Source organism: Phaethon aethereus, assembly GCF_964289735.1.
Source record: "Phaethon aethereus genome assembly, chromosome: 19".
Taxonomy (NCBI): Eukaryota; Metazoa; Chordata; class Aves; order Phaethontiformes; family Phaethontidae; genus Phaethon; species Phaethon aethereus.
This window is the reverse complement of record NC_138595.1, coordinates 6,698,355-6,724,744: the sequence shown is the minus strand read 5'-3', so window position 1 is coordinate 6,724,744 and position 26,390 is coordinate 6,698,355. Positions and strand designations below refer to the sequence as shown.

The following is a 26,390-nucleotide window of genomic DNA, read 5'->3' as shown; positions in this document are numbered from 1 at the left end:
GTTTGTTGAAGTTTAGGTTTATGTAAATTACTTGGCAACTGTAGCTGGCTGATTAAGGCCCTCATCAAAGTGGAAGGAAACCTGGGCTCTGACTACTGCTGGAGTGAATGTGAAATGTGAAACTTCATCCCTAGCAGAGATTGAGAGAAATCGGACCCAGGCTAGAACATGGCCCTGGGCTGTAGGAAGTACGCTGAAGTTGTATCTAAGCAGACAGTGAAGGAATTTGACCTGCAGTACTTGGGTTATGAGTGTTCTAATAACTAGACATGTAATGTTAATAAGAAATAGGAAAGAAAATAGAAAAATAGTTTCCTGTTTGGTTAATGAGTTGCATCTACATCTAATTGTGGAAGTAAATCATCTTTCCCTTTATCTCCTGTAATTTTCTTGAGTAGCTGTGAAAATGTCATATTTTTTTCTAAGATGGATTCATTGCAAAATGTTGTTAGTTTTTTTCAGTTTACAGGTAGGCCCTGGGAGAGTTGCTTAAGAACCGAACATGTGATCGGATCAAAATGTGATTAAAGGTACATGGTCTGAAGTGTAACTCCTTTTTTTAGAAGAATGATGACAATTGTAGGTTAGACTGGTCTTTAAAGAGGCACCACAAACATTGTTCATTACTGATGCTAAAGCACCCTCTGTATGTTAGCCTGTGACCTAGTGCTGGTATAAAAACCATAAAATAGCAATGGAAGCTGCATGGTGACATGATATCAAGTTTATATGTGCTATGTAGAAAGACAAGGTTTGCTCATTAACCAGTTCTCCGTGTTTATTGGCTAGCTGCTTTTAGAACTGTGCTTTAAATATTAGGCTAATCATAAGTTTATTGTTAATTTGAAGTTATTTAAGCATTTGATGCTAGCACACACCACCAATTCAGCCAAGTTAAATGCTAGTCTAGCTGAACCGAGCGTGAAGAAAACATTTCAACTGCGTGGGAGTGAAAAATGTACTTGGGGAGTGAGAAACAAGTTTTTGCACATGCTTGGACTCTCTTTTTAGGGTTTGGGGGGGGGGGGACGGGGACCCTAAACCAGGGCTGCGGTGGAGCAGCGGGCGTATGTAGGGGGTCTTCGGCCGACGCAGTCCGCGCCTGCGCACCTGTGGCTTCCCTCGGGGGGCGTGGCTGGCGGACCACCGCCCCCTCTCCCCCCGGCTCCCGGCGGCGCCCCTCGCGTCCGGCGGCGGCGCTGCAACGCTCGGCCCCCCGCCCCGACCAGGAGGGAGGCGGCCGGAGCAAGATGGCGGCGCGAGTGCTGCTGCGGCGGAGCCTGGCGGGAGCCAGCGCCGTGCCGCGTCTCCCGCCTGGCGGTGGCCTGGCCCTCAGGTGAGCCCTGAGGGGGTGAGGCGGGCGGGCGAGGGCCGCCGAGGGAGGTTGGAGACGGAGCCGACGCCGCCCGCGCCTCCCCTCGCCCCGACGCCTAGACTCCCCCCTCCCCCCTGTCTTGACTGGAAATGGCGCCCCACTCGCCGGGGCAGCTGACGGGCCGGGCCTGCGGCCCTCCCGTGGGGCGGGGAGTGCGACCCGCTCGGGGTGTCCCTCAAGGTCACGGGCCCCAAGGCCAGCCCCTTCCCCTGCCTTCCCAAGTCCGCCCCTGGGTGGGGATGATGGCCGCACCGCTGACCCGCTGCGGCGCACCCCTGCCCAGCCCCGCCGGGGACGGGGTGCCCGCCACTCCCTGCCGCCTGTCCCCCGGACTCAAGCTGCAGAGGCACCCCGCCCCTGCGGGCAACAGGGTGCACAGGCTCCCCGCAGCCACGTATCGCCGGGTGTCGGGTTGCACAGCCACCCTGCACACATGTATTCCTGGCATTGGGGTATATGGGTGCTTTTGCACCCAAATATCCCGCTAGGATCAGAGTGTACAGCCGCTCTGCATCCCAACTCCACCAGGCAACAGGGTGCATGGCCACCCTGCATCTCATGTCCTGTGCTGTTGGGGTGCATGGCTGCATGCACAACACCCCGTGGTGTCAGGATGCACAACTGCTCCATGCTTACGGTGCCAGGTGGCACCCCTACCCAGCATCCATGTTTCACCCAGTGTCAGGGTGCATGGCAGTGCGCACCAGTATCCTCCTGCCTCCATGATGCACAGCATGTCTGTGCACTCCTTGGGTGTCAGCACACATGTATGCATACTTATCGTAGGAGCTGGGATGTGTGTGCACATGCATACAATCCCCAGGTGTCAGGGCATAGACATCCATCAAGTTTTGGGGTGCAGACATTTGCATGCCCACATGTCTGATGTGTGAAGAGTCAGACACACGGACACACCTGGGTGGCAAGGGTGCACACACACATACCCAGCTCTCAGGGCACAGATGTGCACACATGTGTCTTGGATGTAGGAAGCAGACACACATGCTCCCTGGGTGTTGGAGACACAGATACGGCCAAGCTGGGATGAGTCTACACACATTTTTTCCTCCCTTTTTTTGAAACGGAAAGCTGCTGTGTCAAGGTTCTGAATGGGCAGCAGCCCCTGTGCAAGGCTGAAGGCATCACTGCAAGCAGCTGTTTAAAACAGGAACAGGGAGAGTTGTGTAGAGGCTATGTTGTGAGATTTTATGTGCATGTGGTTTGTTTGTTTTTGAAGTTGCAAATAAACTTTAGACCACAGATCAAAACCTGTCAATTATAGACAAGCTGTTTTTCTTTCTCTTCCAGGCAGACATGGGTTTCTACAAAATCTAAATACTTGTCCTGATACCTCCCACGCAGTTTATATTTTGTGCTAAAGGAGAAGCTAAGTGGGATAGAAGTATTTTCACCATCATTTTTAATCTAAGCAAGCTATTTGGTGTTATCCTTTTGTGTTCACAGCCTAGTCTTTGTAGCAGGAAAGCTAAGCCCATAGGTAACATTTGTAGGATAAGAATTTGATAGCAAAGTCAAGCAGTGCCTTAAAAGATTGCATGAAAACTCTCTTTAATAAGTATTGTTCCCAGAAAATAAAAAAATGTGAAGTGTGATAGTAATTCCATATAGGGTGTCTACATTCATACTATGTGTATAGTCACGTTTTCATTAGTGGTATGGGTTTTGGAACAATTTGTATCCAATATCTGTTTTACTTGGAACAGGTATTATAATAGTGTGGGGCATAATGTTAAGAAGTTAGTAAAAAAGTACATGTTTTGGATGATGAATTAGTTTTGAGCCAATTTGTGGTTGATGCTCACAACTGGCAGTCCCTACATGAGTTCAGTCCCTACTCTTCCAGAGCTAATCTTGGGTACATATTGCCCACACAAGTGAACCAGTAGTCATTCAGGGCTTCTTGATTTGTGGGTGTCTAGAATGACACCAGTAGTGTAGGACTTCTCTAAGGATGTGGATTAAAAATAAGGTCCTAGCATCTCAGATTGGGTGCACTGACTATCTGTTTTAATAAAGTTCAGCTGTTACCATTCTTTATTATAAATGAAGTGTATGTTTAGATGGATAGACATGATTTGTTAGTCATTGTTCCTGAGGAACTTTACAATTGCTGGGTAAAAGATTTTACATAAATGTAAAGTATTACTCATTTCATTGTATTGAAAATTAAATATACTTCCAGTTTTAGGTGCAGTTTAACATTCAAGTCATGAGACTCTCCTAATAGCAAAAGAATTTGCTTTTCAGTATTATCCCTGTAACTCCAGCTTACTCTTGCTGCTGATAAAGCTGGTTCACAAAAAAAGCAACATGATTATTTGTGTCTTTCACCTTCAAAGTTTGCTGCAAACAATAATCCTCATAGAACAGTGTTACAAATACTAGTTTGCTAACTCCATTTAATAAAGGGGAGGAAATGGCAATAGTTTACAAATTTGAGTTGCAAAAATGAGCACTGCAGGACTGAGGTTGAGGTCTGTCTCCTAGAGCTGCATTTGCTGTCCAGTGAGCATTAGTGCTTTAAGGGAGCACTTAAAAATAACTTGGATTTATTAGGTGGGGTTTACCCCCTGTCGTCTGGGGCAGCTTGTGTAGATGTGACAACACAACTGCAGTCACCTGTGCCTCACCTCTTCCAGCTGAGATCAGAGATACGTCTACTCCAGGCAGCTGCGTACCGTCTGTTCTAGCAACAGCCTTATAGTGGAATGCCCTTTTAAATGGTGGTACTCAGCAATAGCTGCTCAGCTTTCAGCACAGTAACATGTTTGTGTGTTTGTCTAGGGTGAAAGAAGGCACCATGTTCAATAAATACACCAGTAAGGTATTTACCAATTACTTCTTAACATTGAAGGTCATTTCAGCTGCAGGTTTTCATCTGGTTGCTGTTGTTTCTCTACTGTGAAATACTTTTCCTTTTTTCCATCCTGTTTCTCCAGTTCATTATGTTATTTTCAGACACTGGAATGAAAATTGTGTAATACAGACAGGTATGTTTATGAAGATACTTTTCCCAAAGGAAGTTCAGGTTTTTCTTTCCTGGTTTCCCCCCCCCCCCCCCGCCTTGAATGATTGTCACAAACTTTTGATATCTGGGAGATGGCTTTATAGCTAAAGATTCATAGCTATCTTCTGTATCTCCTAGTCAGTAATTAAGGGTGAAAAGCTGACTTCTGAGGCAGGAAAAGGTTTAAATTTCCAGCTGTTAGTGCCACATTTTTAGTACCTCAGAGGAAATATTACAGTATTTCAGCAGAAACCCCATATCAAAAAGAGGCAAATTGAAGGAAGTGTTTCTTACGAGAAAGAAGAAAAAACATTTGAGCTTAGGGTCCCCTGTCATACATTGTGTGGAATCAGTTAAATACATCAGCTTTCTTGTCCTTCTGTGCAATCTTTGGTGACTGAGGGGATCTTCTGTCAGCTGGAAAAGAGAAGAATACTTCCTTTAACACATCATTTTTTAAAAGTACAATTATAAATTGTAATGTTTTGTGTACTCTGTGGTGTAAAGGGAAGTGGTATTATTTTGGAAGTGTACTTGCAGAAACTGTGTAAAGATTAGATAAAAAAAGTCAGTGAAATTCTGTTTCAAAGAAAGGGAAACTGTGAATATTGTGCAAAAAATGTGGATCTGTGCCCCTACATAGTACAGTTGCCAGAATTTGGAATTGAAATATTTGCAGGCTGTTTGTCCCACCACTTACGATTTTTCCCAAATTAGACTTTCGTTATATTTTTTTCTCTTGAAAAATTCACTATTTAACTTTTCCTTTTTTAGAGCTATATTTAAGCAACGTAAGGACATACGGCGGTTACTTTCCTATTTACACTGCAAAAATTTTTCCTTATGCACACGGTCTTTTTGCTCTTTTTCACTCTTGTCTGTGCACATTGGGACAGACCCAGCCTTCTTGAGCAAAGGCACTTGACTAAAAAGAAGATAAATAGGCAGCAAAAGCAGCCATCCACCCATTCCCTGCCACGTGCACAAAGAATAAAAGTGGCTAGTATATGGTTAACTGTTCAGCTCCATATCTAGTAGAACGGTTTGGGAGAGGGTAAATCTCAGTGGGGAAAGAACTGCCTTCACCTTACTAGGAAGTGGCTCAGTGGAAAGTTTTAGTAACAGGCATATAGGTAACTGTGTGTTATGATACTGTTTGCATTAAGCTTGATTGTGCCTATTTTCCCTGTGTTACGAGCATTTTCAAGACGCGCTCAGTGACAGTGTACTGTACTTGTTAATGTGTAGGGGGCTGGCATCTTCAGCTAGCAGACCTCGTGAAGACAGTTGGTTAAAATCGCTATTTGTTCGCAAAGTCGATCCAAGGAAAGATGCTCACTCCAACCTTCTAGCCAAAAGAGAGACCAGCAGTCTGTATAAACTACAGAGTGAGTGATATTTTTATATTTAACATTACTGTTTCTTTATTCTGTTCCTGCATTTCTCACATAATGTTGTTGTTTCAGTTCACAATGTAAAACCAGAATGTCTAGATGCCTACAACAAGCTTTGGTAAGTGTGCGTATTTTCACATTTTAGACACGGTGATTTGATCACAAGCTGTTCTGAAAATTGGCAAATATAATTATTTAGAGGGGAGGTGGAAAAATTCTGCTTTTACTTTCAGGGTATGGTGTTAAATAGATCATATTATTCTTGGAGAGAGATGGCAAAAGATACGTTGCTCGGTTCACCCCCTGCCTTCCCTCTTGGAGGTGTCATTTTCCTAAGCTGCAATTTAGGGTGATGCTTTTTGTGAAAACGTTGGTGACATTTGTTGGAACAGCTCTCCCCCTTCCCTTAGCTGTCTTACAATTGCTGGTCCACTCGGGTTGATCCTGGTATGCTAGCATGTCCCACTCCGACTGCCATGTAGGAATGTGTTGACAGTGGTTATTGTCTGCATACAGGAAGGAAAGGGAGAGATGACTGGTAAGTAAAACTACATGCCAGTATTAAACTGAAGTATAACTTTGAGGAGATTCTAAAAACACAGGTGTTGACTTTCAGCTCATCTATATCCCTCTACGAAAGTAACATTACTGGGATCTACTCTTAAAGAGCTATGCAAATCCTCGGGTAGGATCTTTGCGTTGGGGTAATACCCTCCAAAGGGAGCAGTACTGTTACGGGTTTTCCAAAAAGTTACAGCTTTATAAAATATATGAATTAGTAACAGTTGAAATTTACTACTTTAAGGATGAAATTGCAGAAATATTAATCCTGTTCTGTCTACATAGTCTCTCCTTTGGAGCCAGAACAACTGCCTTTTCAAGAACTGTATGTTTAAATTTGGAAACGTAGTGAGCCTCTCACATTTTGAAACAGCAGTGCTTTCTCACTGACAGTGATCATGTTGTCAGCTAAATATAACATTCTTAGCATAATGATACCCTACTGCAACCAATTTTTTGTGTGGTGTATTGGTGAGAATACCAGCTGGGCTGGATGGTGGGGAAGAAGTTCACAACTCCTGGTTTATGTCCTCGACTCTGTAATTGGCTGTACAGCCATGAGTAGGTTGTCTTAACATCTCTGTGTTTTCATGTGTTCAGCTTTGAAAAGGGCCTAGATAAACAAAACTATTTTACTTGCTATACACGCATAGAAGTCCACTAGAATAACATTCAATCACAAGGTATTTTTAGCTTTTTTGTTTAAAAAAAATATACAGAGAAGCACAGTTAGCATTCAGCCAGCTTTCTGTTTAAAAACTTAATATAAACATGTCCAATTATACAAGACGAGGAACGACTTCTCCCCGTTACTTCATGAGCTACCTGTATGTTGAGTGAAAGCAGAGGCTTTTATTTTCAAGGAAAGAGACAATAGCAAAGAAAGAAACTGTTGACAGCAATCAGATGAAGTGTGTGTGGTTAGACTTATTCTTTCCAAACCAAAGCAAATTTAAGTATTCCGAGGAATGAGAGAATTTAAGAATGGGGTAATAAAAAAAACCACCTAAGCCTCTCTGAATTTCCCTCCTTCCTCTCCCTGAATTAAAGATGAACAGGTTAATTCCTTATTATGTGTCAAATCAGAATAAGCATTAGTCATCATGTATTAATAAAGAAATAATGTAATGAAGACAATTATGAGAGTACTTCATGAATCTCTGTGGTTAAGGACCCCTTCTGAAGAATTAGTAACAGTTATTTTTAAAAAGGAAAAAGATGGTGTTCATAAGGTATTCTGTGGGCATTTTTTTCTATAATTTGCAACCAAATATATTACAGGGTTATTGTAATAATTTAGCATTCCTGTTGAAAGCTGCCTTTCTAGGATCTCATTATGCTTTGCAAAAACAAACTGATGGTAAAACATCCTTGGAGAGTCGTTCTATCGTATTATTTACACTATGTAGTGAGAAATCTTGAGGTACAAATTGATAATGAGGTTTGCTCAAGGTTTTCTAGAAAGTCAGTGGCAGAATCAAGAGGAAAACTCATATCTAATGACTCTCAGCCCAAGACCAGCCATTCCCATTATTTATGGGAACCATACTTCCCATTATTTAATATTTTGCAGAGACTCATTGCCTATGAGCCAAACTGAGTAAGAGGGGTAATTATTCAGGGAAAAATATTAAAAGGCAAAGTTCAACCAGACTTGTTGACTTATTCATCAAAGTACAATGCAATGAAAGCTGTCCTAACCAAGTCAGCAATTGGTAAAACTTAATTTCCTAATACTAATGTAGGCCACTTTTAAAGATGGAAAAAATGTTAGAAATACTGGAAATAGTCAAACAGAAATTTTGCGTTGGAGGTATTTTTAAGGCAGTTTCACTGTATGCTTTAATGGGTAAGTTGCCTCAAACTAAGACCACTTTCTGCAGTGGTAGAAAGCGATAAGGCTGCATACTATGAAGTACAGTCATCATTTGATCTATCAAAATATTTGTTTTTATTCATTCAGCTCAACGGAATTAATAGCATTGTAACTGATACAGAAGACTATGCTATTTTTGTGTATTCTACCTCCCTTGATAAAGCTTTTCCTAAAGCAAATCACCCATATATTCAGGCTGTATTTTCTGTAAGTGAGACATCCTGATGTTTATTTTCCTAATGTGTTGGATAACCTTTTAGGTGATAGGCGTAATTTATTGCATCAAAAGAATTCTACTGTGCTGTGTATTTGTCATACAGTCTAAGAAATGGTAACACTTACCTTAATTTTTCATAGTGTTGTAGCTATCTTTCCCCTGTATAGCAGATTTTTATATTTCAGCTTTCTCTTCTGAAAAGTAGACCTTGTGAATTTTCATACCATAATGATAAACGTGTGGTAATTTGTTATACATATCAACTGTAGCCTCCCTGAAGGATATGCAACATAGTGTCTGTATTCCTTGTTTTCAAGTCAAGAGGTGCTGCCAAAGATTCATGAAGAAAAACACTACCCATGTGCACTGGTGGGGACTTGGAACACGTGGTACGGAGAGCAAGATCAGGCTGGTAGGAGATAGAAGTACAACAGAATGTAAAACCATACAAGTGAAACGTGTGCTTGGCAGGTTTCTTCTCTTTAAATCATCTCTGTTGACAGTAAACCTTTAGCAATGTATACAGTGAGGGTATGTGTGCATCAGTTATCCGTAGTCATATTAACATTTACAGTGCTTGCTTTTTGTCTTGTTGAGTTTGACAGTAGAGCTTCTAAATTCCTAAAATTTGTCCTATTGTTAATATACTTTCATGTTTTCCAGGTGATAGATAACAGTTTTGGGAAACGCTTGTAAAATGTGGTCCTGTAGTATTTTGCAGGCACAGATCATGTTCCTGAACATTTAGAGTAAAGGCAAAGGCTAACAAAAACAGAGTTTATCTTGCATTGGCCAGTGTAAAAGCTTTCCTCAGACTTTCATACTGTAATTGCTGTATGATGATGAAGTGCAAATCATTCATGCCATCTGAAGAAATTATTGCATTGTAAACACAACAATGAACTAGGCCTTTACTGGAGGAAAGTAAAAATATTTCTGTTCATATGCATCTAAAGATACTGCCCAACTATGAAGATTGAAAATATATTGGAACTAGAAATTACTGAAGAGCTGCTACAGAGGTAACTACAAAGAGTCTAGTGTAGAGAAAACACCTGAAAAATTTCCTAGGCTTTGGGAAATTGAAGGAATGGGAAGCCACGAATAGAGAGTGGTGTACTGATATTTGTTATGTCGTTTGTTAGGTAGCTTTGTTGTTAGAACTATGCTAGTATCAATGCCATTGCTTCACTATGGAAAAATATACTCCCATACACATTAATTATTCCTGCATTCACAGCATATTGCAATATTGACACTGAACAAATGCGAAGGAATAACAATAGATAAACCACACAATGTCTGAGAAACAATTCTAAAAGCTGAAGGGAAATTGGGGAATGAAGACAATTGAAATGAGAATATCGTAGCCAGGTCTCATTCGTTGCTTTTGTAACGTATTAACACAGACTATATCTGTAATTGCATCCATAGCCTGCCTTGAAAATGTTATTGCAACAGTTCTAGCAATGTAATAAAGCAGATTATGGGGTTTTGACTTGTTCAGTACTTGTGCCCAGGCTGTGTTAATATTAGGTGTATATATCAAATTTGCCCTGGGGATAAGACAGCAGAAGCAGGCGCACTGGATGAGTCTGTTATCGTAGTGAAGTGCCTTACATTAGTTTCCAGTTTGCTCTCCTGGAAAAGGCACAGGACTGCTTTAGAGGAGAGAAAATAGCCATTGTGACTCTTTGAGGTGAAATATTGTTGCCTTGCTGCATTAAGTACTTGTAAATAAATCATGTTATGATTTATGAAAGAGAGAATGCTTTGAAAGAACTCAGATACCTGTTCTGAAATTGCTTTTATGGGGAAAATCCTAGCAAATGTAACAATTCTAGCATGTTTAGGTATTTTCTGCTTTTTTTACTGCAATGTTTACTTTAAAAATAACATTTGCATAATTTTTCATGTCCTACAGAAAGTGTGTTGCTCTTTGTGCTTGAATAGTTTACTGAACTAAAAAGTCTACCCCTCTGTTGCTCTTAGAAGTTGATATAAAACACATTTATTGAATTAAATCATTGTCTTAAATTGAATCTCAGTTTCAACGACAGTCATGTAAAGTCATCGCATCTCACTAGCATGGCAACAAAAGTCCTTTCAGAAATTTCCATGTTATCTACAGAGTAGATTGCAAAATTTTCCAAGAGAACCCTTTTCAAAAAGCAGATGATTCAATTATTATTAAAATGTTCAAATGTGTAGTGCTTTCTTTAGTGAAAAGCTATTTTTAAACCTGTTACATGATTTCTATTTTTGTATAATTCTATACTGTGAAGAGCAGTTTATACTGTGTTATTCCGTAAGATTTAGCAGTAGTCTGTGACATCCCTGAAAACGCTTCCTTTTTACTGTTTCAGTTCATCTGTGGAGATACGAGGGAGGCTATCCAGCTCTCAATGAGGTCATGAGTAAACTCCGGCAAAATAAGGTAAAATGCACTGATTTTGTTAGAATTGGTTATTTTACTCAGAAGAGAACAAAGAATAGTCAGAGCAAAAAGCTGCATGTTTGGATACCTGCTTTTATTTCAATGTCTCATCACTTCCTGTACAAACTTAGACACCTCTTTGGAAAAGGGTTTATTTTCATATTCAGAAATAATGAGATTTAATACCTGAATACTTTATGAAACACACTTAGTGCTGTGTAAACATGCCACTTGAAATTTTGAAATATGCCAGGGGAATTTAGATGCTTTTACAATTTAAAGCATTTCAGTGTCCCAAAACCCCAAGATAGTATTAAAAAAAATCTAAGCCACCATATGGTATACTGCTTTTTGTTGTTGAAACACAATACACAGTTTGACAGTGATTGCATTGTTTTTTAGGAGTTCACAGAGTTTCGCAAAGAAAGAGGTAACATGCTTCTCTCACGCAAGAACCAATTATTGTTGGAGTTTAGTTTCTGGAACGAACCTGTTCCCAGAGAGGGGCCTAATATTTACGAATTGAGATCCTATCAACTTAGAGTAAGTTTAAATTTTTCTTTTTATTTTTTAAGCTGTACGGTGTTTTAAAATGTTCAAAGCATGTTTATACAATGGAGATAGAAAACAGAACTCATCTTAAAAATCTGATTCTTATCAAAGCTGATGTCTGAGTCATTGTTGCTCTCAAAGTGTGGGGTCCAAAATGAAGGCAGGCTCCAACAAGATACTAATATCTGCAGGGTTGAAAACCTTGGCTTTTCATTTGAAGGAAACTTCAGGCAAATGACTAAGAAGTAATACAGTTAGTAAACAGAGTAATTACAGATGATTATAATATGCTTATCACTTGAAGGAAGTGATTTTGTTAATACGTAGTGTTTTCCATACATAAATGTTGTGAAAACTGTCCAAGTAATTCTAACTTTCTTTAAACTACAGTTTTAACACTCTGTTTTGTTTTTGTAGCCTGGAACAATGATTGAGTGGGGAAATTACTGGTAAGTGTTGCTTTAGCACTTGCATTCTCCTATTTGAGAGATGTGTGTTTAAAAATCATGAAGTGGAGGTAGCAGAATGGTACCAAAGCGTTTCAGTTACCCAGTTAATGGCCTGCTTCTGTACTTACACAACTTGTAAGATAGTTCTTCGACCCTTTGTTTATCCTTTGAGGAAGGAAAGAGGAATTCTGTGTGCAAACAACATTGTGAGCTCTGTGGTTTGGCTTTCCTTTACATAACCCTTTTAGTTTGCTGTAATATAGCAGAAGCCATTTATTTTCAGCAGAAGGCACTGTTTAGTGAAGAGTGGTGATCAACTCCTTGAGACTACGTTGATCTTTCACAACTTCTACAAGACCACTAGAAGCTGACTTACTTTAGTCTACATGGGCTAAATGTTGGCTCTTTTATTCTGTAAAAGTCAAGTTGTTTCTTGAAAAGCTATTGAGTAGCTCATTTGTATTTTAATATATAGGTTAAAAGCATGTGAGACAGTCTTCTCTTGAGTATATGCTTCTGATTTTGACTTACTTAAAACCAGTGTTGAAGTTTCTTTCAATTTACATTCACTGTCCTTGCAATTCTAATGGTTGAGTGTTAAACAATTTGGAGTATTTCCAATTATTTTGACAAAGGTGAGGGCTTCGATTTTTAGACGTGTCGTTGTCATTGATATAATTTATTTAATTACAGTAATTTGAATAAAGTCAATTGAATTTAGAATTTTTATAAAATAGGCGTATCTACAGTGGTAGCCAATCTGTTTTAGAAGATGCAACAGATTTATAGTTAAGAGAAATATTGATGTTATTTACACAGCAAATCACAGAGTGTTGCATAGGACAGCTGCATAGCAAAGGTCTGTGTGGATAAAAAAGTTGTATTCCACTACCACAAAATCTGTGGTAAATGAGCATGGTAAAGGTGATATGAGTGAAACTCAAGGATTTAATTTTAGAAGAAGCTGCTATAAAAAAGGCCTGCCACTGTACACTGTTCCAGCAATTGTCTTTGTACTGAATCTAATATTGAGGAATGATTAATACACAGTCTAGTGAAACTGTAGGCTTCCAATTTTAACTTATTCTAACAAGATACATAGGTATATTTTAATTACTTAGTGCTGAAAACCAGTGTATTGCAGATTTTTTTCTTATTTTTCATTGGTGACATTTACTGCAAATGCTGTTTAACATTTTTGCTTCCTTTGAACTCTGTTTTCCTTTCAATTATCACTTATTTCGTACCCAGATCTGCTGTTTTTAATAGCTGCTTTGCTCTTCTGTAGGGCTCGTGCAATTCGTTTCCGACAGGATAATAATGAAGCGGTTGGAGGATTTTTCTCACAAATTGGACAGCTGTATATGGTTCATCACCTTTGGGGTAAATTTGTGTTCTCTTGCTTTTTTCTCGCTGAATCAGCCCCTAACAGACTGTTGACTTTGCCCAGGAGGCAAGGTTTTTAGAAAAGGCAAAGGAATGTCTTAAAAGGTTTTTTTTGTTTGACATAAACAGTGTTGATTTTCTTCACTTTTGGGTAGATAACTTTATTCTTCAAACAAGTGAGCAGAAGTGAATGTTTCATGTTTTGTTCTGTTTCCATCAAGGGTTTCTCATGGCCCTTTCTTATTAGGGACTACTTGTTTGCTTTCAGTAACATAAGGATGACAAGCCATGTCCTGCCATCTCCTTTCCCCATCCCCATTCATGCTGAAGTCAGGTTTTTACAGTTTTAAGTATCGCATATAACACACCCACAAAAAGCAAAGTCAAGCATTTATTTACATTACTACATCATGGTGTTTTGGCTTTCTCTGTGTGTTAGTCACCACAACTGCTTAGCTGTTTTTCACGTTAGGATTGTTTCAACTTGAAGAAACTTATTGTCTAATACGTATTTTAGAAAATAAGCAGTATTATCTTCCTATCTCGACAATTTAGCGTATTATATTCCAGCATTAGGAATCTGACACCACTCATGTAGAACTGTACTTTGTTGCATTATCTGTCTTACCTGTGTCTAAGACATTCTCTCTTCCCCCAGTTCCTTCTGTTTGCGTTGGTTTGGGAGCTTTTCCTTTTTGTAGAGAAGAACTTCTGACTTTTTTCCTTCCTGATGTCTGCAGCCTCTTAATTATGCACTAGAATACTTTTAAGGGAGCTATTCACATGTGGGAGGAAAAGGAGTTACTTCTAAGCTTTCTGCTTGTTGTTTTCCCTCACCAGCTTACAAAGATCTCCAAACCAGAGAAGATATAAGGAACGCTGCATGGCATAAACCTGGCTGGGATGAACTAGTCTATTACACAGGTAACCTATTAACTTCATTGGAATGCTGGCGGTAGACTTCTGTGCATGCCATCATTTTTGTTCTTCAGTACATTGCACAATGATAAAAAATTTTGCATCTCTGGTGTTTGTGTCTGTGTGTTGGTTTTTCTACTGTAAGGGAAAGGAGGGACATTTCACTAAGCTGTAAAGTGAATTTTGCAATTGATCGTACAAACTTGGAAAAGTCACCTAATTGCTAAAAAATTGCTACATTAATAGTAATTTTTTATACAAGCACCCCTCCTGTAGAAGATTTGTGTAAATGGTTATGTTTGTGTCCAAAAATTCAGGGAGCCAATAGTGAAATTTGTCTTTATATTAAATTATTACCTTTAATATTTCATGAAACACAGAGACCTTGTTAAATGCATTCCTTTGAAAGGGAATTTAGACTTTGGAACTAGAAGCCAGGAGATCTTTGAGATCAAAGATAGCTTTCATAACAAAACTCACAGAAGTATGCTAAGCATGTCAGATTTTGGTTCCATAGGGTACATTTCAAAGGAAGTATACCAAAAAAATGTAAGATAAATTTCATTGTGGTGAAAAGGAATAGAAATATTTGTCTTCAAAGGAGCAGACAGATTATATTAAAAACTCGCTTGTTCTCAAAACTACTATGCTTCAGTTACAGGAATGTTGGTGGTTACTGATGACTTGGCATACACTAGCTAGGAGAGTAATTTGAAGACAATAATATCTGTTCAAACTGAGTGTGCAGAACTGCTAATAATCTATGCTAGTGAAATTAAACCCTGTCTCGATTTTTTTTCAGTGCCCCTCATTCAGGAAATGGAGTCCAGAATCATGATACCATTGAAGATTTCTCCGCTTCAGTAAAGTCACTGATTTACTTGTGCCTACGTAGATAAAGTGACAAGTATTTGTCTTAAATTAATTTATGGTATACATTGTATATCATAGTCTGAAATATAAAAGTACTGTATTGAGCTTATAAAAAGAGACCTCTTTTCTTCAGAATCTAATGACATTTTGCTCGTAGGATTATACCAGGAAGAAAAGAAATACAGGACTGTAATTAAAAGGTTGGTTAATTGAAAACAAGTACAAAGACATATAAGTTCCTCTGTAAGACAGCTCCTCAGGTTCAGTAAGGCATACAGTATTTAATATCTTCTGCTATATAGACAATGCCCAGTGTTCAGTAACAGCAACAGAATGGAGTGTTAGGGTCACTGTGGCCTTTGTGTAGCATTATAATGACTGCAGATTTTAAAAACAAACGTGGGAGTTCTGAAATCAGAAGCTCTGAAGCCCGCAGGCAGCTCTGAAATACACCTAGCTGTTCTAGCAGGCGTGAAATCAGTAGGTAGTTCTAAATTTACAAATAGGCAGTCATTAATTGAGGATAATACTCTTTGTCAGGTGATAGCTTATGGACAGAGAATAGGGCATTCTCTTTTGCAAGGACTCTGAAGCCTGTTGAAACTAATGGCACATTTGTGTAGATATCTACACCTGAAATTAGTTTTGTGAACTACGACCTACGGTTTTCAAAGAGATGCTGACAAGACACGTTTGTCTGAACATTCTGCAGGGAACCAAGTTCAGTTAAATACATTTCTCTCTACAAATAACCTGGAAGTCTAGGAAGAGGGGTTTAATTTAATAAGCAATCATGACTTCAGACATACGCTTGGTCGGGTGTTTCACTAACTGTACAGTAGGTACTTACGAATTGATGTGTGAAACTGGCGCATGTTGAGTCAATAGGATCGGCATAAAGCGGTGTACCATTATGTCCAGTTCTATTTTGGTTTCACTTTTAGACTAGAATATATGAACACTTTTGGTGTCTGCAATGATGTGAACATCCTGTAAGTGAAAATAATATTCTTTCTTTAAAGTGGCTGCAAGAATCAGTGTAACATACAGAATGTACAAAGCAGTTACTGAATGTCCAGTTTGTACATTTCAGTGAGTTTTCAGGAAGAGCATATCAATCAATAAAATCCTTTTAATTTTCACATTTTACTGGAACCTTATATGTATTGCACCACCTGTGTTTTCTCTCATCTTGCAGTGTTTATTATGGAAAAGTTGAATAATTGCATAGAATATTTCAGCTTAGTTAGACAATATCAATTCTCTGTGTCAGGGACAGCGTTTCCCAGTATTCTGCTCTCCTCCAAAATGAATTTACAATATCTCCATTACATCCCATTTTGCTGAGTGTTCTAGAGGCCGTAAGCACTGTGGTGATAAATACAAAATTTTTTTTCCTTTTGATTTTCTCCATCAATTATGCTTCATTTTTCAGGTCTGATTTCTTCTTTTCTACCCATGTGAAATACACTGCACTCTTGCCTTTGCTTGAATTGCATCTTGAACAAAGTCAATATTTGATCTAATTCTTGTCTGTTTCCATATTTTCCTCCTGTTGCCAACTGATTATGGGATTTTACTGAGTGAAATTCTGTACTATTTTAGCTTAGAGTTCTTAGCTTGCCTTACTGAGTGGGCCAAGTACATCATTTCAGCTGTTCCTTCTTGTAAATCAGTCACGAGCAGTACTATCATCTGGGGCTGTTGTTTTTCCAGACTACTCTTTAGCTCCAAAAGGGTTATTTCTCACAGTATCCTTCCATATTTCTTGTTCCTAGAGAATTGTCCTTTAACTTAACTCCTCATAACCAGTCAGAGGCAAAAGGCGAAAGATATTTTTGGAGTTAGGGGATTTTGTGGGTTCTGATGCAATCCCTGTTTCTTACCTTCAGCCAGGAGCACTAGGAATTAAATTGTCAGGCAGAAGTTTTGTTGTTTAAGGACCATGAAGTTTTGCATGAATAAGAAATCTAGGGAATAACTGGATGTTCTGCGGAGTGACATCATACAGCACAAGTCTCTTCAGTCTCTATACACTACCCAAGATCTGAATTCCCACTAGTGTTGTTGTAAGGTATTACGAATGTGCCTCCAGTCCTTCTGAGCTTCAAACTCATGCTCTTGCTGTCATCAGAGAGATTAGTTCCTGTTATTTTACTTACAGATAGCTATGTAAACTCACCGAACATAACACAGTAGATAAGTAATGCCAATCTTTTCTTGCTTCCTTTCTGAAGTTGGTTTTCCCCTGTTGTGAACACTGTTGTGATTTTTTCCTCTTAATTTCATGGCCAAGTCTGCCTTTCTTCCTTTGACTAACAATGCTTCAGCATTTCTTAGAGCAGAATTTGTGGAGTTCAGAACTGAAGTTGCTTCCCCATGGTTGGAAAGTGGGGAACAATGCCTGGAAGGGTCTCTGGTATTACCAATTATCAATTCTTGTTCCACTGTAATGAAGACACAATTAAAACTTGTTTAGTTGTTCTGTAGTCTTCCTAGAAAAGACTGCAAACTGTTCTTCTAAAAAGTCCCTTCATGCAAATTGAATATATAACTTAAAGCAATTCTGCCTCACTGAATAATTGTATTAAAATAAAAGGCCTTATATGAAGCGGTGTACCTCCCCACGCTCTTAGTCAAGGAGACCCACCTGAAGAGCAGATACTACTTGCCTGATGCGTGCTACTCGCCAGACTTTGCTCTACTGTGATGGGATACGTTCACGTAAATTGGTAGCTTGGTTGCAACATTGAAGCTTCCCTCACGTTCCTTTATTCCTTCCTATTTTTTCCCAGTATTTTACAGACAAAAGAGCTTAGCCACTCCCTAAGCTCAGTAATCCTTTTGGTACCCCCTGGACTAGAGGTCAGGCTCGATATTTGCCCAGTGGAAGGGGGGTGGTATTTTTTTCAAACCAGTCAGATCTAAAGAGCTCTTGTGAAATCACTGGCACAACGCCATGTTCCCATAGCACTCAGCCTGGCAGAAGATACTGCCGTGAATGTTAACATCTCTGTGGCACAGAGCCTCCTGCAGAGTCTTCTGACTGTGGCATTAGAGAAATTGCATATACTTGAAGTGAAGCGTGTCACAGTGTAGGATCAGGGCCTGTTAGCTATAGCTGATTAGCAGGATGTTAGATTGTGGGGGTTTTTTTTAGTGGCCTTTTAATTCAATAGAAAACTGCAGCAAACAGAGATGCTTCTGCTTCATAACTGTAGAATTGCAGAGGAATTGCAGAGAGTAGAAGGAGTTTCTACTTGTTCTACTCATGCAGTCTTGACTAAACAAAAGCATGATTGTACATGAGCTGCCCTTGGAGCTGGCTGAGATTTTTCTCAGGAAGAATTTAAAAGAGATAATCTTTAGTACTCCCAAAAGGGTTCTGATGAGCAGCCTGCCAACTATTGTCTGTCTTGGCTTTTGTTAAGTTTAAATTTTAAACTGTGTATACGGATATTCAGTGTAGCTGTTTATATGTCTGCCTTTCTCTAAAAAGCCATCAGAAGTTTGCTTCTGGATTTGTTTTCTTTTAACCCTTGTACTTCTCTAGTATTTAAATGCTGTTGTAACTTCAAGCAATTATTGCCTCACTTTTTTTGCCAAAAACATTAGATGGCGTCACTGAGAGCTACCATTCATCACTCCCTGTGGCTTTGTTAACTCCTCATTCCCCTATATCCATCCTGATGATGTCTCAGAATGGACAGAAGCAATATTTAATTGTTGGTGATGCTTAAACAATTGGAGAGGTGCTCTCACTGCACCTTGATTTAAGGTGCAAGCTGTGAAAACCTGTGATTATCTTGAGGGGAGAGAGTGAGATTTTGGAAGGTCGGCTCAGCACTTGTTTCTCTTCCTATCTATGGATAGAGAATTAGCCCCCTCAGCCTAATCTTCAGTTTCCAGAAAAATACTCGGACTGTTTGTAAGCACCCAGAAGATAAGAGCCTGCACAGATTTATTTTTTTTTCCAGGACATATCATGTCATATCTACCCCTCTTTCTCCTGTGATGGTATTATGTGGATGGAAGGAAAGTGGAAGATGTGACATATATTTTAACATTAGTAAAGTTTTTCACATCATCAGAGGTGAGATTCTTGTAAGTCAGGGAAATAAAAGTACCATGATGTGTCAGCAAAGCTGGTTAAAAAGACAAGCTCAGAAGAGTTGTCAGACAAAAAAGCAGCATTTATCAAGTGTGTTCTGTATAAGGGCCCTCTTTGATCAGACACTGCAGCCACAAAAGACAAATCCTTAAGAAACTAGGATTTGTTAGCTGAAGCTCAGAGAAGTGCTTACTTACAACAGGTTAGACTGTTTCTAGCACAAAGGGTTTAAAGGTGGTTAGTCCACACTGAGGCAGAGGAAGAAACTAGATAGTAACTTCTAGTGAAACTAGAAGTTTCACAGTATTTTCTTAATCAGTAGACTATTTTTTTAAAAAGTTGATGAATTAGCTTCCATCCAGTTATAGGCAGATGAGGTGGATTGTTAAATAAATAAATCAGCTAAACAGTGTGACCATTTCACAAAATCACCATTTTGGAGTTTAGTTTCAAGTATTTTAATGAAGGATGGGAACCACTATATCACTTGCCTTAAAACATGCTTCTTGGACACTGGTGAATATTGCATATATCTCAGATTTGCATGCATCCTGTGTCTTTCAGGCTACAGGTTGAGCAACAGTAATGTTGAGTAACAGATGACATCTCAGGTGCTCCTGTAGCCATATCCTAATGAACTCAGAGATACTTAGTAATGTTTCCTACCTATCTGTTTACTATTTAACCTAGTTCTGAGATTCTTTGGAATGGAAAGTACTTATCATACTGTTTACCTTTTAGACTATATTGTTATTTATTAGTAGTATCAATTCAACAATTGTTTGTGGCCCCCTTCTTCTTTTGCCACCCAAAATAAGTAGAGGTATTAGCTTCAATGATTCTGAAATAATAGATGTGCAATATTGACCAGGGGCAAAACCATTACTCATAATTTCCTACCTTCAGTCTTCACTTGTGAGTGAAAAATCAACTGACTTCTTCCACCTTGGAAAAGATGTTTAAAAAAATTTTATCATTTGCATTGCAAAATATTTCAGTAGGATGGTGCCATTTGCAACATGAGTTTCAGGCCAGAGATTGAAGGTACCCAACACCCAGAATCATTAAAAAATCCAGAACACAACTTTGCAAACAAATAAATGTTTAATTGCATTGTATAATGGATTTATAGTTGTTAAATATATTATTTTACTGTATAATTTATCGTTCTTCCAGTTCCTTTAGCAGTTCGTCAAAGTGAGTAATGTACCATTTCGCTTTCTCCTTTACTTGCTTTCTGATTACATTTCCTCCAAATCCAATGAAGCAGTCCTGGCAAAACAGAAAGAATGGGCATATATATTATTGCAGTCCCATGTAAGGAATGGAGCTTCTCAGCAATTAAGTTTGTTTTTAAGATTGTCTTTTAAAATTACAGTATTCCTCCCTGCCCCTTTTACTTTGTATGTTCATTTTTCAAATTTATTAACCAGAACTTCATTAACATTTAATTTTGCACCCCTTTGATTATTAGAGTTTTGTTCCACTAGGAACGTTGTGTCTCAGTGCCTCGTAACTTCAAGATTGTTCAGATCTGTGACTTTATTGAAAATCTGATGTAAAAGTGATGCAACATAAGGCCTCACTATTCAAAAATGAGTTAACATTCGAACGTGCATGCAGCATCTCACAATTACCCCTATACTGTTTATCTTAACTCTGTTTACCTCATTTGATAGATACCAAAAGTACACATTAACCATGTCTTCAATCATTAACCAGGAACAATCATCATTTCTACATCTTGGAAAACCATCTGCAGTGAAAGTGCAGTGTTTAAAATTTCCACTGCTGCGTTTTTGCCTGTAGGTAGAAAGCATTAAGCAAATACTAAGCTGTTTTGGTCATGCACATATTTAACAGCAAGGGACCAGCTGTCATAACTCACATCAGCAGTAGCTCTCGGAGTTTGTTCCTGTGCATTTCCATGCACTGGGATATCTGTGTCTCAGCATTGGTGAAGAAGGGGTATTGGGGTACTTCTATGTAGAGAAAGGCGCTAAAGGGGAGACGGAATTAAGATCTGTCCCCCTGTGAAATGACCATTTATAGAAGTTGTCTTTCTATTCATTTTTTAATTATTTCACCCTGTCAGGGCTGGTATCTTCAAAGGTATCGTCATTGTACAGTGAGAGGAACCCTCTTGCTAGGCCAGTATCAGGTAAATGTGCACCAGATCTGTGCCAAACCTTCATGCTAAGCACCATTGATTGATGTTCAGAACCAGGATCTTGGTGGGGTAAGGCCTCTGCACAGAAACAAGCAGTTACTGTGGGGACATAGAGGGGAAAGGCAGATGTGGTGATACCAGCTTGATTTGAGACAGGTCACTAGACTGTTATGCAGTCCTGCTAGACCCAGCTGGCATCCTGGCTTAGAGGGTGACAGCCTTACTGAGGTTGTCTGAACTGAGAGAAATCAACCATTGCATGATGCAGGCTTTCTAGAGGAAAACTACCTACACAGATCTCTCTTAGGCTGTGGGAAGTGCTAAAGATCTTCCCTGAAGTCCTATAAGGAATTCAAACCGCACTTCCCTCCCCCCCACAAAGGATTTGCTCAAATCACATTTAGAATTCCAGTTCTTTAATACTTACGGCAGGGGGACAGGCTTCCATGTCTGTAGCTCCATCTCCAATCATAACTACTTTCTTAAAGTGGAACTGTTCCTTCAGATGAGTAATAACCTTTCCTTTCCCCCCTGATTCAGCTGTTGGTTGTGTTTCATCAAATCCTGCATATTCTCCTAGAAGACAGTGGAAGGACAAGTTAGACACATAGCATATTTTCTTGTAAATGAAGAAAGATACGTGCCTATGGTCTTTACTTCAGAAAACAGCTAATTATGTGCAGTCCTTATAAGCCTCATGATATCAGCATCCCAAAAAAGTAATTAGAAGGTAAGTGCAAAAACTAGGATTTTACCCAAGTCTTCAGTGGGCATGTTTTCAAAGAGCTAAAATGCTAAGACGAAAGTAGAAACCCAGTATAGGTAGTGTTAAAAATCCATTCCCAGTCACTCCGGTGTAAACATTTCAGAAGCAGCATCCAGTATGATTATGGACAGTGTATGAAACACTGGGTAAGAAACAACCTCACTAACTACAGTTCTGCTTGATTACACTAGCTTAAAGCACGGAGCAGCTCTGCTAAAATACATCGGCCTCCATACATACCTCAAAGTCACTGAAAGTGAAGTTTGCCTCTAAAAGCAGGTAAGTGTAATAAACTCTTTTAACTTGAAGGAGCAAGAGAAAATGAAACTCTGCTGTCAGCAACTGTAACATGTTTTACCTTTGGCACAGCTTGCAATTAAAAAGTAACTACAGCTTTATTTCGTATGTCTGGAAAATGACCCGAACTCATGTTTTTTGTAAGGTCTTGCAATTTTCCTACTTGGAGCTGGCTGGATTGGTTACAAGGTCACATAGGCTGGACAGTATCTGTAGCCCAATGTCTGACAGTTTGAACTGAAAAAGTGGCATTAATTAGCAGAGAAAAGAGACCTTAAGGGAATCTTACCATTAAAGTAAAACTTCAGCCTGTTGGCAAAGACGTTTGCTGTTGGAATGTTCAACTGCAAGGCCACGTGCTCCACGATGCTCTGAAACCCCCCAGAGACCAAGAAGACCTGGACCCCTCGTTGATGAAGCCTGCTTACCAGCTCCCTGAGGAGAAAGAGCAGTCACCCAGCGTGAGTGCCTGGCAGCATCTAGGGATAACAGGAAAGCTAAAACACATCTTGCCTTAACAAGGCTGCCGATACTTTATGTTATTCCAGCTTAGTTAGGATGTGTACTGCTTTCCAGCTCCATCCATCTCTGCTGCCCCAAGCTTTTCCTTCTTTCCCTTGCAAGTTTGTGCATACACCTTGCTTGAAAAGAGCTGAACAAAACCATCACGTCCAGTGACAAACCTATTTAGTTGCTCAGAAACAAGCATGCCCTAGGAATGTTTTCTTTACACTTTCATATAGTTCACATTAGTTCCCTTGAACAAACGACAGCAGATCCAGTTCAGATTTTTTTCTGAAGTAAAAACGAATTTATAATGCAGAAAAAAAATAGGGAATGTGGGGAAGATAAAGTCACTGCACCAAAACACAAAAGTGGGCTGAAAAGTGTGCAAAGTGCAAACATTTTCTAACACACAGTTGGTTCCCCAGGTGCGAGACGTTGATACCATGGTTAGAACAGGGCACCAGCTACAGAAAAGGAGTCAAACAAAGTGAAAGCCCTCAGACCCAGTTAATGTCAACAGGGCTTGAAGGCAGTTAAAAGTTTTACAGGATTTGGCTCTACAGGCAGGAAGATCAGCATGCAGCAATGCTAAGCAGAAGTGGTAGTGGGAACAGCAGAAATGCTAAATTCTAAAAAGCAAAGTGGAGGCTTAAAGCAGGCTACACAGAAAAGGAGGAAAGGAAGGAATGAAAAGGACAATCATGTGATTCTAAACAAGGAAGCAATGTTCTCTTTGTAGTTATATTGAGCTATGGCTTCTACAGAAAAAGCTGAGCATGTGCTTCATTTCAAGGAGAAAATACAAGCACAGTATCGTCTAAAACTACTGTATGTGCTACAAATATTTTAGACTGGGAGCAATGGCTGGATTGAAACAATTTGCATAGGGAAAAAAAATTACCTATTTTCCATTAAAATAGTTAAATGTTTATTCTAAAACCAAAGATGAATGAATACACACATATATATGTATTTCCCCTTAATGTTTTTTTTAATACTTTTTTAGGGACTTCAGTACAGAATGGGTAGCTCTGAACAATGGATCCCTTAAGCTGTGTCCAGGGGTGTGACTATACACAGAAGTCTAAGAGAGAGGTAATATAATTGCAGAATAGACAAAGCCAGTAGTTTATACTGGGTATTAAATCTCCTCCCAGTTCCATCATCTGCCAAAAAACAGAAGTGATTGAACTGATTATTTTCCATGCCCATTTAATCTTCAAGCCAGAATTTGAGCTTGCCAGCCAAAATGCCAGTTAACACCTAAGTCTGTTTTCTTTTTACATGGATGCTTAGCCACTTGACATGGACTCAGGCCATTATATGCTTCTGATAGAAGCTTTGTACACAAACAACATGGAAATGGAGTAGGAAGGTCATCTAAACCAGCTCTATGGTCTTCCAGCCTCACTAATGTGACAGAATTTTGTTGATTTATGCCATGTGCAGAAGACTTTTTTTGTTAGATCATTTGAAATTCTTACCTTATTCCTGGTGTTAGCTGCGGTGGGTTGTCAGATATTAGTTTTTGCACTTGCTCATAGGAGGGACGTATGAGACCTAGTCGTGCCGTTAAAGCTGCTTTGAATGTCACAGTGCCACCCATAGCTCTGCGGGTCCTAAATTGTGATCCAAAGAGAACAAATCAGTGACACCTTACCAAGTAGAGGCTTCTCCCAAGAACAGTTAGTTGAAGAATGACAAGGAACAAGGTAAGAGTCCATAGGTTCTAGGTTATAGCCTATCTGTGTTGTAAAGGAGAAGACGGGGACACTGCAAAGATTGGTAGCGACCACTGGTATAAGATTGCCACAGATCAGAGCTCATGTGTGAGCCAGTGAAGCAAAGGAAAACTGCTTCATTCCCTCTGTGCGTGCCTCTGAGCACTAGGACTACTATTCCTAAGCTGCAGCCCAGGTGCTGTTCTCTGAAAGGAACAGAACTTTTGCTACAAGCTTCAATGGAAACAACATTAGCCTCAGAGGAGTGTTAAGAGACTTGTCCCCTCTCCTTCATCTCATAGTGAGGTTTGCTACTGCTTAGCCAAGTTTAACGATGAAGGCTGATCTCAGTCTATCAAAGAGATCTACATTAGAGAATTTATGTCATTATAGTTTCGTTGAGTGGCTTCACAATTCCAAAAGAAGTTACTTTGTCATGCATTAATACCACTTATCAGTCCTAAAATCTTTTTTAAACTGTAATAATCTCCTATGACAGACTTGAACTAATCCCTATTGTAAATTCATTGTCACAGATAAACCTTATCCACGATTATTTTTTACTGCTATTCCTATGAAGTAAACAGCAAATATACATACATCTCTGCAACTGCATCTCCGACTCCACAGAACTTCGCAAGCTCATCAATGCCTTCTTCCCTGATGACTGTACTGTCCACATCAAAGCACACTGCATCAGCATTGCGGAAGATTTCTTTCATCTCCAAGAGCGACGCCATCCTTTTAGGAACCTTCTTACTGTGAGGGGACAAGATAAAGTCTTTCTCTGAGTGACAGCACTGCACTCTGTCTTGAGCCATTGGCACAACAGATCTGGTTCTTGTGAGTAGGGACGAGCACAGCCTGGTAGCCAGCTTTTATCAAAGAGTGTGAGTGGTGGTGGAGGTCTGGCTCGGTTGCTGATTTGCTCTCTCCTGTTGCTGCCTACTGATGTTCAATTTACGTTACAGGTGGGCTGTGGAGCTTTGGTCAGTTGCTGATTTGCTCTCTGCAGGCTCGGCCCATTGATGTTCACATGGGGTTCAAGGTTGTAATACTTGGCATTTGCTGAAGCATCAGACTGCCAAGTGCTGTGTGGGACTTGCAATTCTCTGTCTCATCTTGCCCTCACCACTCAAATGGATCTTGATTTCTCATCAGACCCAGTCTCGTGTGTCAGATTAGCTCCAGGAGATAGTAAAAGACACCCAGCCCTTAAGGATTTACTTGATCGCAGTAGACAACTATCTTAACTTATCTTTAACTATCTTAAACCTAGATAGTTAGGTTTAACTATCAGCGAGTTAAACCTATCAGCGAGTGGCTGTCCCTAAATCATGAAGTTTTAGATCCTTTTCTATGTCCTGATTAATATAAGCTAAATATTCTCATCATCTATGAATGCATAAAAGATTTGGCCAATAGCATTGGGAATTAGTCTTTTATAAAGTCTTGGGCTTTGGGAACTTCACTCAACGCCTTAAGATATCGCAACATCATGACACAACTTTTTCCATTACAATTCCTGACAAAAGTTTATTTTCTTCCCTTTTGTATCTGTCCACTTAAAAGTGCTGTTGAGCACTACTTCCACAGATCAGAAGTATAAGGTGTTAATCAGGTATTTTCTTACTCTACCCTATTCACCTTGGGCTTCACCCTTTCATACGGGAATTCAGCGTGGACTTCACTATTTACCAATCTGTACATTTAGACACAAATGCAGCTTTCTCTCTATACCATTTCCCAGAT

The 26,390-nt window shown here is 39.5% G+C and overlaps 2 protein-coding genes across 2 annotated transcripts; one reads left to right on the top strand and one right to left on the bottom strand.

Annotated features, from left to right (window-relative positions):
* Nucleotides 1-1,250: 1,250 nt before the first annotated feature.
* On the top strand, nucleotides 1,251-15,060 carry NIPSNAP2 (nipsnap homolog 2; the record flags this gene model as incomplete). The annotated part of the gene is made up of 10 exons (XM_082008592.1): nucleotides 1,251-1,336; nucleotides 5,652-5,791; nucleotides 5,870-5,915; nucleotides 8,769-8,863; nucleotides 10,818-10,888; nucleotides 11,291-11,431; nucleotides 11,858-11,889; nucleotides 13,178-13,272; nucleotides 14,116-14,199; nucleotides 14,996-15,060. The coding sequence occupies 10 exons, from the start codon at nucleotides 1,251-1,253 to the stop codon at nucleotides 15,058-15,060; spliced, it is 855 nt and encodes a 284-aa protein (XP_081864718.1).
* Nucleotides 15,061-20,338: 5,278 nt separating this feature from the next.
* PSPH (phosphoserine phosphatase) lies at nucleotides 20,339-25,459 on the bottom strand (the record flags this gene model as incomplete). The annotated part of the gene is made up of 5 exons (XM_082008409.1): nucleotides 20,339-20,449; nucleotides 21,775-21,923; nucleotides 22,700-22,845; nucleotides 24,402-24,536; nucleotides 25,239-25,459. The coding sequence occupies 5 exons, from the start codon at nucleotides 25,457-25,459 to the stop codon at nucleotides 20,339-20,341; spliced, it is 762 nt and encodes a 253-aa protein (XP_081864535.1).
* Between the last annotated feature and the right edge of the window lie 931 nt (nucleotides 25,460-26,390).